At 38.8% G+C, this 15,713-nt stretch overlaps 1 protein-coding gene across 1 annotated transcript in view; it reads left to right on the top strand.

Moving 5' to 3' along the window:
• Positions 1–3,260: 3,260 nt before the first annotated feature.
• Positions 3,261–15,713, top strand: part of LOC125344541 (nuclear receptor coactivator 2-like) — a gene marked incomplete at its 3' end in the record, with an annotated part of 87,150 nt that continues 74,697 nt past the window's right edge. The window contains exons 1-2 of the mRNA XM_048337037.1: positions 3,261–3,497; positions 8,332–8,504. Of these exons, the coding sequence (XP_048192994.1) occupies positions 3,412–3,497; positions 8,332–8,504 (259 nt within the window). The remainder of the gene's footprint in view (positions 3,498–8,331; positions 8,505–15,713) is intronic.

Here is a 15,713-nt window from a genome sequence, read left to right as displayed (position 1 = left end):
ATTAAAGATATCAGAAAGGCATCTGGGAGACAGCACGACAGTTCTCCTGGAGCCCCTTGTTAGTGAGGCTCACTGTGACTTAATTTGATCCCCCCCCCAAATTTATGCAGGTTATAATCTTTGTGCCTACTTCAGGATAACAACTACCATATTCTGTGTGTCACCCTCCCCCTTCCTTTCCCAAAGTTGAATTCTCTCCCTTCCTCCAACCCATGCCTCTTTCTTTTGGTCTCAGGTCTTTGTTTTTCCTGGGTGATTGGCAGTGATTCAGCTGGACTGCCTGATGCCCCCCCCCCCACCACAGGAATCAACTTTTCTTGATTGGCCAAGTCCTCTACCCCTCCATTTCTCTCCTCTATTTCTCTCACTTGCCCTCTTTCTCTTAGGTGGTAACAGAGCTGGTTGGAAATGTTGTGGGGGCATGTATTCTAGACAGTTGCTTGGGGGGAAAAAAAGGACGTATGACACAGACACAGAAAAATAAGGAAGCAATTGTGTTCAAAAAGCAGAAATCTTTAGATCCTAAGGAAATACATTTAAGGCACCATCATAAAATAAAAAGAAAAAGGTTGCACTTAAGTAACTTATTCAGAAGGAAATAACTGATGTTTTAAAGCTACAAATAGAGTGGCTTGTAAGCTAACCTTGAGTAAGTGCAAGTAAAACAGTGTGCTCTGATGCTTTTACTATACTTAGACTAGAAAATGTTTACTCCTGGTCCACTCCACTCTCATTTACTCTAGTTCTGTTTCAGACTACATCAGTGCTGTCTCCATGTGCAGGTATGATGCATATCAGGAAATTTGAATGTAAATGATGATGCTAATGTTCAGTCCACAAACTAGGTACACAGAATGTTACCATTTATTTTGAAGATTGGAAAACTTGCTGATCTTTCCTTTTCTCTTTTCTCCTCCTCCCCCTCCACCCATTAGTTCAGCTGGTACTTTACCAGTTAAGCCATGTCTCCAACCTGTTTTTTGTGGGGGTTTTTCTATTTCTTTTCTTTTTTTTCTCTGGTTGTTTTGGAGATGAAATCTCACTGAGTTCTCTTTCCAGGATGGTCTTTTATCATAATTCTTCAGATCTCACCCTCCTGAGTAGCCAGTATTACAGGGGTGAGCTGCCCTGATGCAGCTTATGGTAGCATTTGAGTTTAGAAGAATAGTACATTTGTGTATGAATCCCAGATCTCACACTTAGTAGACTACCTGGTATCCTCTTCTGTAGATGCTAATGACCATCTTCATTTTATTCTACCATAATGGGTGAACTAAACTTTTTAAGGTCACTCAACTGACCCAACTAGTGAGGTTTGGACGGACATGGGTACTGGCCCATAGCTGCTCTACAATGGTACCTTTCATAGTGTGTCTTTGAATCTGTACACCAGTTGATACATAGTAAATGCTAACAAAACACAGATTATATTTATTATCAGGCCAAAACTGTGATCACAGTACAAGACCTTGGGACTTAGTTACATTGCTCGCACCAGCAGGCAGCACAGGCATCAATTCTCAAATTGTATCTTCCATGTGACCTGAAGTGAATGTGTAATTGGTGCAGCCTCCCTCAGCTGATACTTACAGTGACGTTAAGAACAGTTGGTTCTGCTGGCCCCTTAGCTCCTAACAGTAGCCAGAAGAAGCAACCGTAGTGAAGACTGAGTGTTGCAGAATATACTCAAGAATTGGTCGGGCAGTTTGGTATGTGGTAGTGCAATTGGTCTTGGGTACTGTTTTCTAATTTAGTCCACCTGCTCCTTTTCCTTGCTCTTGATGAAACTATTGCTGTCTGGTGTTTTTCTTAAATTCTTGGTCTTTCACTGACTTGAACTTATCTCTTTTTCTAACCTAGAAAAGCCTCCACAAAAAGTACGGAAGGGCAGAGATTATTATTTAGAAGGCTGGAGGACATAATGAAGGGGAAATGGCCTAGAATTGGATATCTAAGGAATACTTTTAAATATTGCCTTAACTTTTGAGGCTTCATATTTTTCCCTTTTGCTAAGCAGTTATTACGTACCAGAAGTAACAGTCTTTTACATTTTCCTCAAAATCTTTGTTAGTCTTGTTGTTTAATTCTTTTAGAACTAAAATATTTTTAATTCAATTCAAACTCTAGTTTTCTCGTGTTCTTTCATACCTAAAATAGTATTTCATTTCTAATAGTGGTGACCAATGTGAGTACACTGATTGTTTTGTCCTTATTCAGCAGTATAGATCTGTAATGATTCTTCTCACTCATAATCAGTTGTTCCCCTGAGTTTTTTAGTGCATCAAAGACCTTTGGTGATGGCATCTAGAAGCAACTGAGGGATTGGGGGAAGGGGGCAGGTGGGCATGATGGAATGTGACAAAAGAAAAAACTATGATGCATTGTTCAGGGAAGGATTCTAACTGCTATGAAGAGGGAGCCAAGGAACCAGATACCTGAGGCTTATACCTGTAATCTTAGCTACTCAGGAGGCCGAGCTATGAGGACCTAGCTTGAAGTCAGCCTGGGCAATAAAGGTCATGAGACTCATCTCCAATTAGCTACCAGAAGTCCAGAAGGGAAATTGGGCCTGTAATTCTAGCTACTCATGAGGTTGTGATCCAAGGATCGTGGTTCAAAGGTAGCCTGGTCAAGAAAGTCCATGAGATTCTTAGGTGCCAAATTAAGCCAGAAGTAGAGCTGTGGTCAAGTGGTAGAATGCTAGTCTTGAGCACAAAAGCTCAGGGATGGCATCAAGGCCTTGAGTTTAAACCCCAGCACCGGCACAATGGGAAGGGAAGAAGGAGGAGGGGAGAAAGGGAAGAAGATCCAGTCATGTGAGCCTCCTAAGGGAGGCAGGGAGAGCCTCCGTTTCGAAGAGTGCTACTTAAGAGTCCTTGCACAGGGATCTGGGACAACATATGGGTGTCAGATCTACTAACTAAATTTAGAACCCTTCAATTTAGAATTATAGCACTTGCCTCTTCCCTAGGTGAACAGCACAGACATTACATTGGCAAACCCAAAACAGAGACTGGGAGGAGCCCCTTACAACACCCATCCTTTCCACATAGTACAACAACACCCCTGAAACTGGAGGCTGCTGCCTAGGCCCAGTCTGGCAGAGAGCAGCTCATGGTGCTTTTGTAATTCAGCTCCTTTCTAAAGAGTCTTTTTGTTTCATAAATGTTATTAATCTTTCCATTTGCTTAGCCTTTTAGGCAAGGTTAAAGAAAATGAAAGACAACTTTGTAAGTACAAATTATACAGGAACATATAGCAGAACAATGTGTTAATTGCTTTGTTACTGTTGTCAAATTTCTGATGAAAGTCAAAGTTTTTTGTTGACAGAATGGTGAGATACTTTATCAATAGCTCTTTTACTCTTTCTTTTTCCTTGTTTTCTTTTATAGTTGCTGATATGTATTCAAGATGAGTGGGATGGGAGAAAATACCTCTGACCCATCCAGGTCAGAGACAAGGAAGCGAAAGGAATGTCCTGATCAGCTTGGACCCAGGTTAGAGTCATTTGAAAAAAAAATCAGTATTATCTGCTAAATTTTTTTCTGTGTTTGTTATTTGAGCATTTACTTTACTCCTGATTCACATCCCATGTATAGTTTTTCTCCTTAACAACTAAACTTGTAAATATGCAGTAGCAATAGCTTAAATTTTAAATATACTAATCAGAGATTTTATTTTTCTTTACACTCAAAGGAAAGCCATATACTTCTTTTGTGTGTGCTGATCATGGGACAGGAACTCAGGACCTGAACACTGTCCCTGTGATTCTTTTGCTTGAGTGTTTCGCTACTTGAGCCACAGCTTTATGGTTTTGGTTTTGGGTGGGTTTTTTTTCTTGGTGGCTTTTTGGACATAAGAGTCTTAACAGACTTTCCTTCCCAGACTGGCTCCAAATTTTGATTCATATATCTCAGCCTCCTGAGTAGCTAGGGTTATAGGCAAAAGCAATTGGTTCCTGACTGAAAACCATATACTTTTTTTTTGCGTCAATCATGGGGCTTGACTCAGGGCCTGGGCCCGAGCTCTTTGGCTCAAGATTAGTGCTCTATCATTTTGAGCCATAGCTACACTTTGAGTTTTCTGGTGGTTAATTGGATATAAGAATCTCATAGACTTTCTTGCTCAGGTTGGCTTTTAACTGTGATCCTTAAGTCTAGCCTTCTGAGTAGCTAGGATTACAGGAGTGAGCCACCAGTGCCCTGTAAAACCATATACTTTTGATGCCATGCGTATAATCAGTTCACTTGTTTTATAATCTTCATTTTTTCCTCTTAGGTCACAGAATATTATAAGAAATCCTGTAGTAAAATGATTTGCTACATTTTATGCTGTGTTGTTTGATTTTCCTGGGAACAGATGATGGGTCTTCAGTGCAAAAAAAAATTTAAGCAAGTATGGGTGATAGTGAGAATTGTTAGACTCTCCATGCAGGCCAGTTTGGCTTTATGAGAATTATATATGCATAGGCTGGGAACGTGGCTTAGTGGTAGAGTGCTTGCCTAACATTTATGAAGCCCTGGGTTCGATTCCTGAGCATCACATAAACAGAAAACGCCAGAAGTGGCACTGTGGCTCAAGTGGTAGAGTGCTAGCCTTGAGTCAAAAGAAGCCAAGGACGGTGCTCAGACCCTGAGTCCAAGCCCCAGGACTGGCAAAAAACAAAAAAGTGTGTGTGCATGTATGCGTTTATAGTGTTTTGTTTGTTTTTATTTTTCTGTTTTGTTTGTTTGTTTTGTGCTGGGGCGTGAAATTAGGACCTGTCAGTGATTAATAGAAGATAAGTCTCACCGACTTTCCTGCCCACCCTGATTTTGAACCACAATCCTCAGATCTCAGGCTCCTGAGTAGCTAGCATAAGCCATCAACACTAGCAATATCCTGTTTTATCCTAGCATTTTCCCTTCTAGGACTTTTCCTATGATATATGCAAAATGCAAAATGTTGTCTATGTACCTATAACCCTAGATACTCAGAAGGCTGAAATAGGAGGATCATGGTTCAAAGACATCTTGGGCAGGAAAGTCTTAAGAGACTCATTTCTCCAATTAACTACCAAAAAAGCCAGAAGTAGAATTGTGGCTCAAGTGGTAGAACACTTGCCTTGAGCACAAAAGCTCAAGAACAGTGCCCAGGCCATGAGGTCAAGTCCCAGGACTGCACGCACGCACACACACGCACGTGCGTGCACACACACACACACAGAGTTAAATAAAAATAGCCAAGTGCTGGTAGCTCATGCCTGTAATCCTAACTACTCAGGAGGCTGATATCTGAGGATCAAGGTTCAGAGCCAGCCTTGGCAGGAAAATCTGTGAGACTCTTACCTCCAGTTAACCATTAAAAAGTCAGAAGCAGAGCTGTGGCTCCAGTGGTAAGCTAGCCATGACAGAGAAAGCTCAGGGACAGTGTCAGGCCCTGAATTCAAGCCCCGGGACTGAGAGAAAAAAGAGAAATGTCTATCTAGTGGCTAGCAAAAAAGCATAAAGACACTCTGTGAAGGGAAGAAAGCTAAGGAATACATTAGGAGAAGAGAAGGAAAACGGGCAAAGGCCAGGATTCCAGACTCTTTTTTCTTTTTTTCCTCACCTCTAGAAGAAAACAGACAGAATTGGACCTGGGTTCTTCCAAGTCTTTCAACTACCCCCTTCCTTTCACTGTACTTAGTAAAGTAAACAATTCTCACTAGGTGAGAATCTCTACAGATGTAGAGATTATATTATCTATTTATATCTTTAGTTTGTTACTTTATGAAAATTGAGCCGGGTGCAGATGGTTCATGCCTGTAATCCTGGCTACTCAGGTTGCTAAGATCTGAGGATCATGGTTCACAGCCAGCCTGGGTAGGAAAGTCTATGAGACTCTTATCTCCAATTAACCACTAGAAAACCGGAAGTAGTGCTGTGGCTCAAAGTGGTAGAGCACTAGCCTTGAGCAAAAAAGCACAGGGACACCATCCAAGATCTGAGTTCAAGCCCCAGGACAGACCAAGAGAAAGGAAAAAAAAGAAAACTGATATTTTTCTCTATAGAAATATATTATGATTGGGCTGGGATGTAGCTCAGCGGCAAAGTGCTTGCCTAGCAAGTACAACGTCCTGGGTTCAATCCCCAGTACCAAAAAAAAAAAAGAAAAGACAAAAAAAAAGAAAAGAAATATATTATGATAACAAAATGGTGCAATGAGAATGTAGGGTGAACCAATGCAACAGTGATTCTCACAATAGACTCAGTTGGAAATGAACTTTACTAGTTGCAGGTGGAAGGGGGGAGATAGTGGGAGAAAAATGGAGTGGGTAACTGTTCAACAAGAAATGTACTCATTACCTTACGTATGTAACTGTAACCCCTCTCTACATCACCTTTACAACAAAATAAAATTTAAAATATATATATATATTATGAGTTGCTAAAAATTTTAATTAACATATACAATTACATTTAAAAATACAAGAAGCAACTGGGTACTACAGGGTCACACCTGTAATCTTAGCTACTGAGGAGGCTAAGAGGATTGTGGTTCAAAGTCAGCCCAGTCTGTGATACTCTTATCTCCAATTAAACACCAAAAGGACAGAAGTGGAGCTGTGGCTATAGTGATAGAGTGCTAGCTTTGAGCACAAACGCTCAGGGATAGTGCCTAGACCCTGAGTTCAAGCCCCAGAACTGGAAAAAGTAACTAAAAATGCAAGAAGCTTCTGTTTTTGTAAACAAATCTCTTGGTGTTTTGAATGTAATTTAGTGGGTCTTTCACTGTACTTGGCAAAACAATTGTACAGTTAATATCTTAGTTTGCTATTTTATTAAATTCAAATAAGTAGATTTTGCCAATTTTGATATTTTCCTTCTCCACGGACTTTGTAAAACTTTACTTTGTGTTTCACATGTCATTCAGCTTGGACAATTAACAAATATGCTGGGTCAATTTCACTTTTGTTCCTTTTGTAACTTTTTGCATTATCTATGGAGGCTGCAGGATTTTATTGCTATCATTCTAAAAAAGCCTATAAAATGTTAAAGATTTCTCTTTATTATCTCAGTGTTTTACAAAAAAAATCACTGCAATTTTTTAACAAGGAATAATGATATTCTTTTTTACTAATCTTAAGCAAAACTTTTACAGATGTAACCTTCCTAGCTGGGTGTCGGTGGCTCATACTTATAATCCTAGCTACTCAGAAAACAGGTCTGAGAATTGCAGCTCAAAGCCAACCCAGACAGCAAAGTCTTGATACTCTGTCTCCAGGAAACTAGCAAATATGTCAGACTCGAGGCTTGGCTCAGTGGTAGAGCTGGAGTAGTTGACACACAAGCCAAATAAGAATAAAAATCCCTGAGTTCCTTCAAGCCCCAGAAAAGGCATAGATAAATAAATAATAAAATGAATGTCACCTCCATTCCCTTTTAAAAATATTCTTTATTTGTATAATAATAAATCCAGTTCTTACTTGGGTAAAACTGTATCAAGTAAGCATAGTAGTGACCATAATCAACCAGATCCTTGTCATTGAATTTGGCAGTCCAGAGGGAGACATTAGATACATGGATTATTTAATCACATAAGTTATAAATATATAATTATGAGGTAGTATAAATTTAAGGGGTTTTTTTGGTGAGTGTTTCGCTGGTTTTTTTGTTTTTGTTTTGCCAGTCTTGGAACTCGAACTCAGAGCCTGGGTACTTTCCCTGAGCTGCTTCTGCTCAAGGGTAGTGCTCAACCACTTGAGCCACAACTCTACTTCTGGCTTTTTTTTTTTTTGCGGGGAGATCGGGGGGGGGGGGAGTAATATATTGGAGATAAATGTCTCAGAGACTTTACTGCCTTGGCTTACTTGGAACCATTATCCTCAAATCTCAGCGCTTCAAAGTAGCTAGGAATACAGGCATGAACCACTGGCACCTGGCAAGTTTAGGTTTTAAAGAGCATGCAATACTTTGGACAACCTCCCTTCCCCCAGCCAAAGTATTCCTGTGTTTCTGTAGGTAATTTTTGTTTGCTGTGTCTGTATTAAAATTATCAGCCAGTTGCTGGTGGCTCATGCCTATAATTCTAGCTACTCAGGAAGCTGAGATCTGAGGATCAAAGTTCAAAGCCAGTCCAGGCAGGAAAGTCCATGAGATTCTAATCTCCAGTTAACCACCAAAAAGCTGGAAGTAGAACTGTGGCTTACTTGGTAGAATGCTAGCCCTGAGCAAAAAAAAGTTCAGGAACAGCAACCCAAGGCCCAAGTTCAAGCCCTAGGACTGGCACAAAATTTTTTTATTATATATATATATTTTTATAATAGCTCATTTTCAAGTACATTATAAAAATGTATTTTTTTCTTTTTAGCCCCAAAAGAAATACTGAGAAACGTAATCGTGAACAGGAAAATAAGTATATTGAGGAACTCGCAGAGCTGATTTTTGCAAATTTTAATGATATAGACAACTTTAACTTCAAACCTGACAAATGTGCAATCTTAAAAGAAACTGTGAAGCAAATTCGCCAGATCAAAGAACAAGGTAAGAGGACTGAATTCATATACTGAAGAGTTGAGTTGTTTTCTCTTTTTCCATGTATGAAAAGGTCCTTCAGAGTCTCTTTAATCCATTTCTTAGGTTTACATTATTGATGAGGAAATGATGTCACAGTGCAAGATGAATGCAAGTCTCACTTGCAGTGGTTTATAAATAGGCTTTATATAAAATTCAGCCATTCCCAAAAGACGGGACCAAAGTAAATTGGGATGATGTAACTTTTCATCTGCTAAACTCAGCTAGTAGCCCACTCATTCTTATCCCCTTACTTAAACTTTTCAAAGCTTACACAGCAAGTGCCTATCATAATTCACAAGTAAGAGGTAGGTGGAGATGTAAGCCAGAAGTGAGGAAGTGAAGCACCTCTAGTTTCAGCTAGTCAGCATATTTGATTACGTCTGAGACTCTACTGGTCTTGCCACTGGATTAGAATTACATATCCTGAATGACAGGACGTTTGAAAGACTATAATCACTAGGAAACATGACAGCTGTGGTTTTCTTTTTTTCTAAAATCATTTTGTGCTTCTCTTCTTTGATATTTTTGCCTGCAGAAAAAAAAGAGAGAAAGTAATATTTATAAAAACACATTTGTCTTGTGGTGCCAAAAGTCAATCTTTATTGGGCACGTATTAACTGTGTTTGGCGTTCAGGGAGAATTCAGGCTCTGAAGTATTCATATACAAATCTCCTTCAGGGCCAGAGAGATAGTGATTGCTCCTGTTTTCCAGTACATCCTCCTGATGTTCATGTTTCTTAATTGCCTTTATATATCTATAATATTCAAACAGGTAGGCTTTAAAAATAGGTCTTTGTCTTTATAGATATGTGAGCCTCCAATTGTGCTATTAGTTATAAAATGTTATCTATTAGCATATTATCATCATAGCATTTTTCATTTTCATACATATGCCTTTGAACTCAAGTTCCATGTAGAAGAGTTTCACAAATATAGCTCTGTCTTTTTTTTTTTTTTTTTTTTTTTTGGCCAGTCCTGGGCCTTGGACTCAGGGCCCGAGCACCGTCCCTGGCTTCTTCCCGCTCAAGGCTAGCACTCTGCCACTTGAGCCACAGCGCCGCTTCTGGCCGTTTTCTGTATATGTGGTGCTGGGGAATCGAACCTAGGGCCTCGTGTATCCGAGGCAGGCACTCTTGCCACTAGGCTATATCCCCAGCCCCTAGCTCTGTCTTAATAAGCCCCCGGCGTATTGGTGTGGGAATGTAGCTTAGTGGTAGAGTGCTTGCATAGCATGCATGAAGCCCTAGGTTCGATTCCTCACGAGCACATAAACAGAAAAAGCCAGAAGTGATGCTGTGGCTCAAGTGGCAGAGTGCTATCCTTGAACAAAAGAAGCTCAGTTACAGTGCCCAGGCCCTGAGTTCAAACCCCATGACTAGCCAAAAATAAAAACATACATCAAGAAGGAAGGGGTGATATTGACCAAGATATATTGTCATAAACTGCTTTGTTGAAAAGCAACTTTTTGTACTATAAAGATAATAAAAATAAAAACAATCTCACATGCATATAGCATACACAGGACAATTTCTAATAGTATTCTACTCTGAAAAAAGTCTTTCTTTCCTAGTTTATCAAAGTTAACTCCATCAGTATTGTAGGTTTCTTCCCTTAGTACCTATCTTCGTTTCCCTTCCTCATTTTTCTCTTTTTCCGCTTACCAAAGCTCTGTTTTAATTTTGTGCCTTTATTCATTTAGGGTGTAAATGAATGGATGAAATAATATTCCTCGAACTCTTAGGAAAAATGTTTTTGTCTTTGATGTCTTAACATAATCATACATGTATTTTTAACCACTGTGAAAGTCTTATACTGGTTTTTAGGGTTTTACAAAACCTCGGAAATTTCCCATTCAAACCATAAAACAGGTTAAGATGTGTCACGCTGGACCTGTGCCATGCCTAAACTCCTGTAGTGTTAATCATAAGGTACATACTGCAGCCACCCAAGAAGCAGCAATAATAAACACCCTGTCACACCGTATTCTTTCAGTAATATGCCTACAAATTTGAAAAGCAGCCTAATTTGAAAAAGGAAGCAAATATCAAATAAAAATGAAAACTACAGATATGCTTTTAACCTCTCAACTAAACTAGTGTTTCAGGAATCTTCCTTGTTTAACACACTGTTTTTGTTTGTTTAAAAGAGCAAAACCAGGCTGGGGATATAGCCTAGTGGCAAGAGTACCTGCCTCGGATACACGAGGCCCTAGGTTCGATTCCCCAGCACCACATATACAGAAAATGGCCAGAAGCGGCGCTGTGGCTCAAGTGGCAGAGTGCTAGCCTTGAGCGGGAAGAAGCCAGGGACGGTGCTCGGGCCCTGAGTCCAAGGCCCAGGACTGGCCAAAAATTAAAAAAAAAAAAAAAAGAAAAGAAAAAGAAAAAGAGCAAAACCACACTAGAAAGTCTAGAAATGTGTCATGTTGCCATTTAACTTTTGGAACCTCAGCAAATTATTTCATCTCTGTGAGACAGTGTCCTCAGATTGTACTGAGCAGTTACCACACGTAGATCATATGGCTGCTAAGGAAACTATGAGCTGTGTCAAACACTCAGCATGTACCAATTACAATAATGTTCATTTGCTGATGACTGTCTTTCTCACGTTTAGCAGAAAGGTGGCTTTTCTCTTTCTTCTGTGCTAATATCTTCTGATAGTGACTTCTTCCTTCATATGGAAAATGAAGGTAAAAAGGCTCAAGTGTGATTATCTTTTCTCCAGGGTCACTTAAAGAATTAAATGTTTTCTAGGGCCAGAGAACTGTGCAGACTGTATATCACTCTCCACTGGTTCTCTGGTTGGGCCTGTTTGAGTTCTCTGTCAGTATGTTCTAGAGCAACATGTAAAGTCAGGCTAAGCCATTCTGCCTCAATGCACAACCCCTCCAACACTTCTGCTACCAATCAGCCTAAATAATAAATAAAATCCAACTTTCATCGTTCTACTGTTATTCTAAACGTCATATTTCAGCTTCACTTATCAACTTGACCAAAACTAATTTGAGAGTTTAGGAAAACTTGTCTAAGTAGTAAGTCCTTTTATTTGCTTCAGAGAAACTACACTGGTTTACATAAGAACTGGAAAAGCATCTAAAATCTAACTTATATCCTTTTACTATTACTCAAACTTGATCTCACCTGTCAGCCTGAATAAAATTAATTTGAGAATTTCAGTGAACATGCCCATTATGTGTAAGTCTACATATGAATTATGCTTTATTATTGGTTTCATTATTTGATATGATCATGATAACTATTTGGAATTTGTGTATTTTATAACTTACAAACAGTAGTCTTAGATATCAAATACTCTTTTTCTTAATTAGGGAAGCCAACATTGCTTCTTTTCCACAGAATTATAAAAAGTAAGAAATGCAAATGATTTAATTTTGGATTTCTATATTCCAATTTCATTTTCTGTAGCTGGAAACTTAAACATTTCTGTAGAAAACATAGGTGATTCCTAAGCTCTTACAAAAATAAAGCATAAAATGACTGAAGTATTTAGAAGAGATTTAAAAATTGGTATATTTCTACTACCTTGTTTAAAGTTACCTCATAATAGCCACACTTTTTTTCTTAAAAAAATATGAATTTTGTTATTTGAAACCTTTTGTTACCTAATTTAAGGTTACTTTGGTGCCATGTACTTAATTAAGTACAGGATTTATTTATCAGTTAATATAGAATTGATTTCAAACTTTTTTTGTAATTTTTTTGTGATACTGGGCTTGAACTCAAGTTCTTATACACTCATCTCTTTTGCTCAAGCTTAGTACTCTACTACTTGAGCCATAGCTCTACCTCTAGTTTTCTGGTGGCTAATCACAAACTTTCCTGCCCAATCTGGCTTAGCACAAAGATCCTCAAATTTCAGGCTCCTAAATAACTAGGACTTCAGATAGGAGCCACTGGCACCTATCTGGTTTGTGAAATATTTTTTATTAATCAGTATCAGCAACAGTGGAAAGATATACAGAAAAAGCCAGAAGTGGCTTAAGTGGTAAAATGCTAGCCTTGAGCAAAAAAAAAGCTAAGGGACAGTGCCCAGGTCTTGAGTTCAAGCCCCAGGACTGGCCAAAAAAAAAGTTAGTTCAAAGTTTTCTTACCAGGCACCTGTGGCTCGTGTCTGTAATCATAGCTACTCAGGAGGCTGAAATGTGAGGATCTCACTTTGAAGCTAGCCCAGGCAGGAAAGTCTGTGAGATTCCTATCTTTACTTAACCACTAGAAAACCAGAGGTGGCACTGTGGATCAAAGTAGTGGAACCCTAGCCTTGAACAAAAAAAACTCGGGGACAGCACCCAGGCCCTGAATTCAAGCCCCAGAACTGTTCCTTCCCCTCCCCGTGCCCTGCCCCCCCGCCCGAGTTGTCTTGACAGGACCAATCGAAGTAGTTGTATGTACAACAAATCTCTACTGTATAAGCTATCTTAGTCTGAAAAGTTTCTTACGTACTCCATATAGTTTAAATTTTAATTGCCAACTTCAGTTTTATCCTACCTGCTTCCAAGCTGGAGGTAGAGCAATGCATTCCAAGAATGCATGTAAAGGAGCCTAAGCAAGACACAGGAGTGCTCAGTGGCATACAGTGTGCGATGTCAGACTTGTTAGCTACAAAATAAGATATATTGAAGTATTAGGGCTGAGACAGATAGGAGAATGTAAAAAGTATGGTAAAGAGCTGTGGGATTTGAAGAAGGTGACATGCACCAAGATATTTAACCACCTTTTGTCGACTACCTTTAGGTCACCTCCTGAGGTCCCTGGATTCCATGCCTTCTAGTAGGAATGTGAGGTGTTTGGAGTTTATTGAATGATACTAGCCGTTGGAGGTACATATATATATATATATATATATATATATATATATATATATGTGCATAACTAATAAAATAATTGCAGAGAGACAGTGGGGCTCCTGAATTCCAGCCCTAGTTCCAGGGGAAAAAATGGTATAAGGGTTCAAATTCCATTATATAGTCTTTTGATTGTCATTCATTGTCTTCATAAGTGTTTTGGCTTCTGTTTGCTTTTTTAAAATGTTTCCATGTTTTATTGATATGTATGATATGTGATAATTATGATTGGAATTCTGTTTTAAGTGAATAATACTGCATCTTGACTTGCTTTTCACCATACTTTTTTCTCACCATTTTTCTTTGTGTGACCAATACTAGTGCATGAAATATGTGCAGACAGATTAGTGGGAAAAGCCCACCTGGACTTCCAGGGCCATATGTAGATGTGAACTAAACCAAATGTTCAGGTTGACTACTGCTTTATAATTCAAATTTAAATAATTGTGTAATATGTACACAGAAAGGGAATTGCCCTCCAAACCTATAAAAATGTTTCTTACCTGAGCCTTATTATACTTAACAAAGTGCTGAGTAAGGTAGTATAAACCTATAATGAAAGAAAGCACTTGGGAAGCTGGGACCAGGAGGATTATAAGTTTGAGGTCAAACTGGGCTATATAGGAAGACCCTGCCTCAAAAAAGCACAAAAGTTTTCTCAATACTGTTTGCTTTTCAAAAGGAATTGTTGAGAGCAGTTTTATTTTCCAACTTATTGTACTGGCGAAACAAAGGGGAGTGAAATGTGGCTTTACAACTTTAGACCCAAGTAAATTTTCCGACTTAGATGGCTTATACAGTAGAAATTTATTCTACATGCTACTTTAATTGATCCTTCCAAATAAACTTTTTTTCCAGTTTGGTGAATAAGGATGGGATGTGAAAAGCCCAAACCATAAATTTACTCTCATTACAATTTATAGTTGTACCTGAAGACAGTACTGTCAACTACCCACATTATTGTAAGCAGTTTCTAGTACTTTTTCATCTTGCATGACTGAAACTTAGTACCCTCTGCTATTGTCCTCCCACCCAACCAGCTCTTAGCATTTATGTTCTATTTATAGGAGTTTTATGACTTTAGATACCTCATTTTAGTGGAATCAGACAGTGTACAGAGTGATCTGTGTGTTTGCTAGTGAGCATCCTGATGGGTCTAAGGCGCTACCTCATGTGGTTTTGACTTGTAATTTCCTAATGGTTAATGGTGATAGATATGTTTTCTAAGACATTTGGGGAAAAATAAGGCTCTACTACCACATTGCAGTAGAATTCCTACTGTAGTCAAGTGCTAGAATATTTAACCTGTAGAGTCTAATATTAGTGTATAATTAAAACAACGAGGAAAAAAGGTAAGTTCAGTTCTAGAAACAGTGATGGTATGCACCCTGAAAGTTCTGAGATATAGGAACCAAGTCTATTTGAAACGATTGTCACTAAGATCTCACTTCTAGACCTGTACTTCATTTCAGCCAGTTTTCACACCCCTCTACCTTTCTACTACATTAGACTTCTTTATGCAGATCCCAGGGAAGGGAGGTACCTTAAGTATGGTCTTCATAGCCCACAATGATAGTTTATCTCTAGTTGCCAATGGGTGAAAGGAAGTTGTGTCCATCTCAATCCTTTTTTCCTCCTATGACTGTGAAGTGTTACTCTGAAGTGTTTTAGTTCATGCATTTTTGCCTAGAAAGTGTTCACTTTTGTTCATCTTTGAGGCATCCCTGATAGTAATGTATGGGCACATTTTTTAATGTTCCTTTCTCTCTGTACCCTTGGGTGTTTTAGTTAGAATTCTAGGAAAACAGCTTCTTCACCTCAGCTTTATAGTAGAAAATGTACACTTTTACAATTTGTGCTTTGCCATGCATACAAAAGTCCACTAAAAGTTGACCTTTGCAATTTTAGACTAATACCCCAATTGTTGGATGGTGTATTACTCCTGAATTGCTCTTATCAGCAAACAGGTCATGAATGGTATTTTTTATAGGTTTTCTGAGAAAGTTATAGATTTCTAAGGTAGTGGGTGGTAGTTAATATTTATTGATCAAAGACTCTAGATACCGATTAACATTAGCCAGATAATTGATTTTAATTTGACCCTTTTTTATTGTGGTAAGTATGCACAGCATAAAATGGACCATGGTGAAATGCATGGCTCCGGGGCAGGTCAAGTACATTCACATTGTTCTGCAGCTGTCACCACTGTTCATCTTCAGTGAGTTTACTGTTCTTGGTGTTCCATGGAAGTGAAGTAATGCAGTGCTCATTATTCTGTGGCAGGCTTGTTTCATTTAGCACAAAGTCCTCACGAT

Source organism: Perognathus longimembris, unplaced genomic scaffold (genome assembly GCF_023159225.1).
Source record: "Perognathus longimembris pacificus isolate PPM17 unplaced genomic scaffold, ASM2315922v1 HiC_scaffold_148, whole genome shotgun sequence".
Classification (NCBI taxonomy): Eukaryota; Metazoa; Chordata; class Mammalia; order Rodentia; family Heteromyidae; genus Perognathus; species Perognathus longimembris.
The sequence above is the reverse complement of the archived record's forward strand: the minus strand, read 5'-3'. Positions and strand labels throughout refer to the sequence as shown.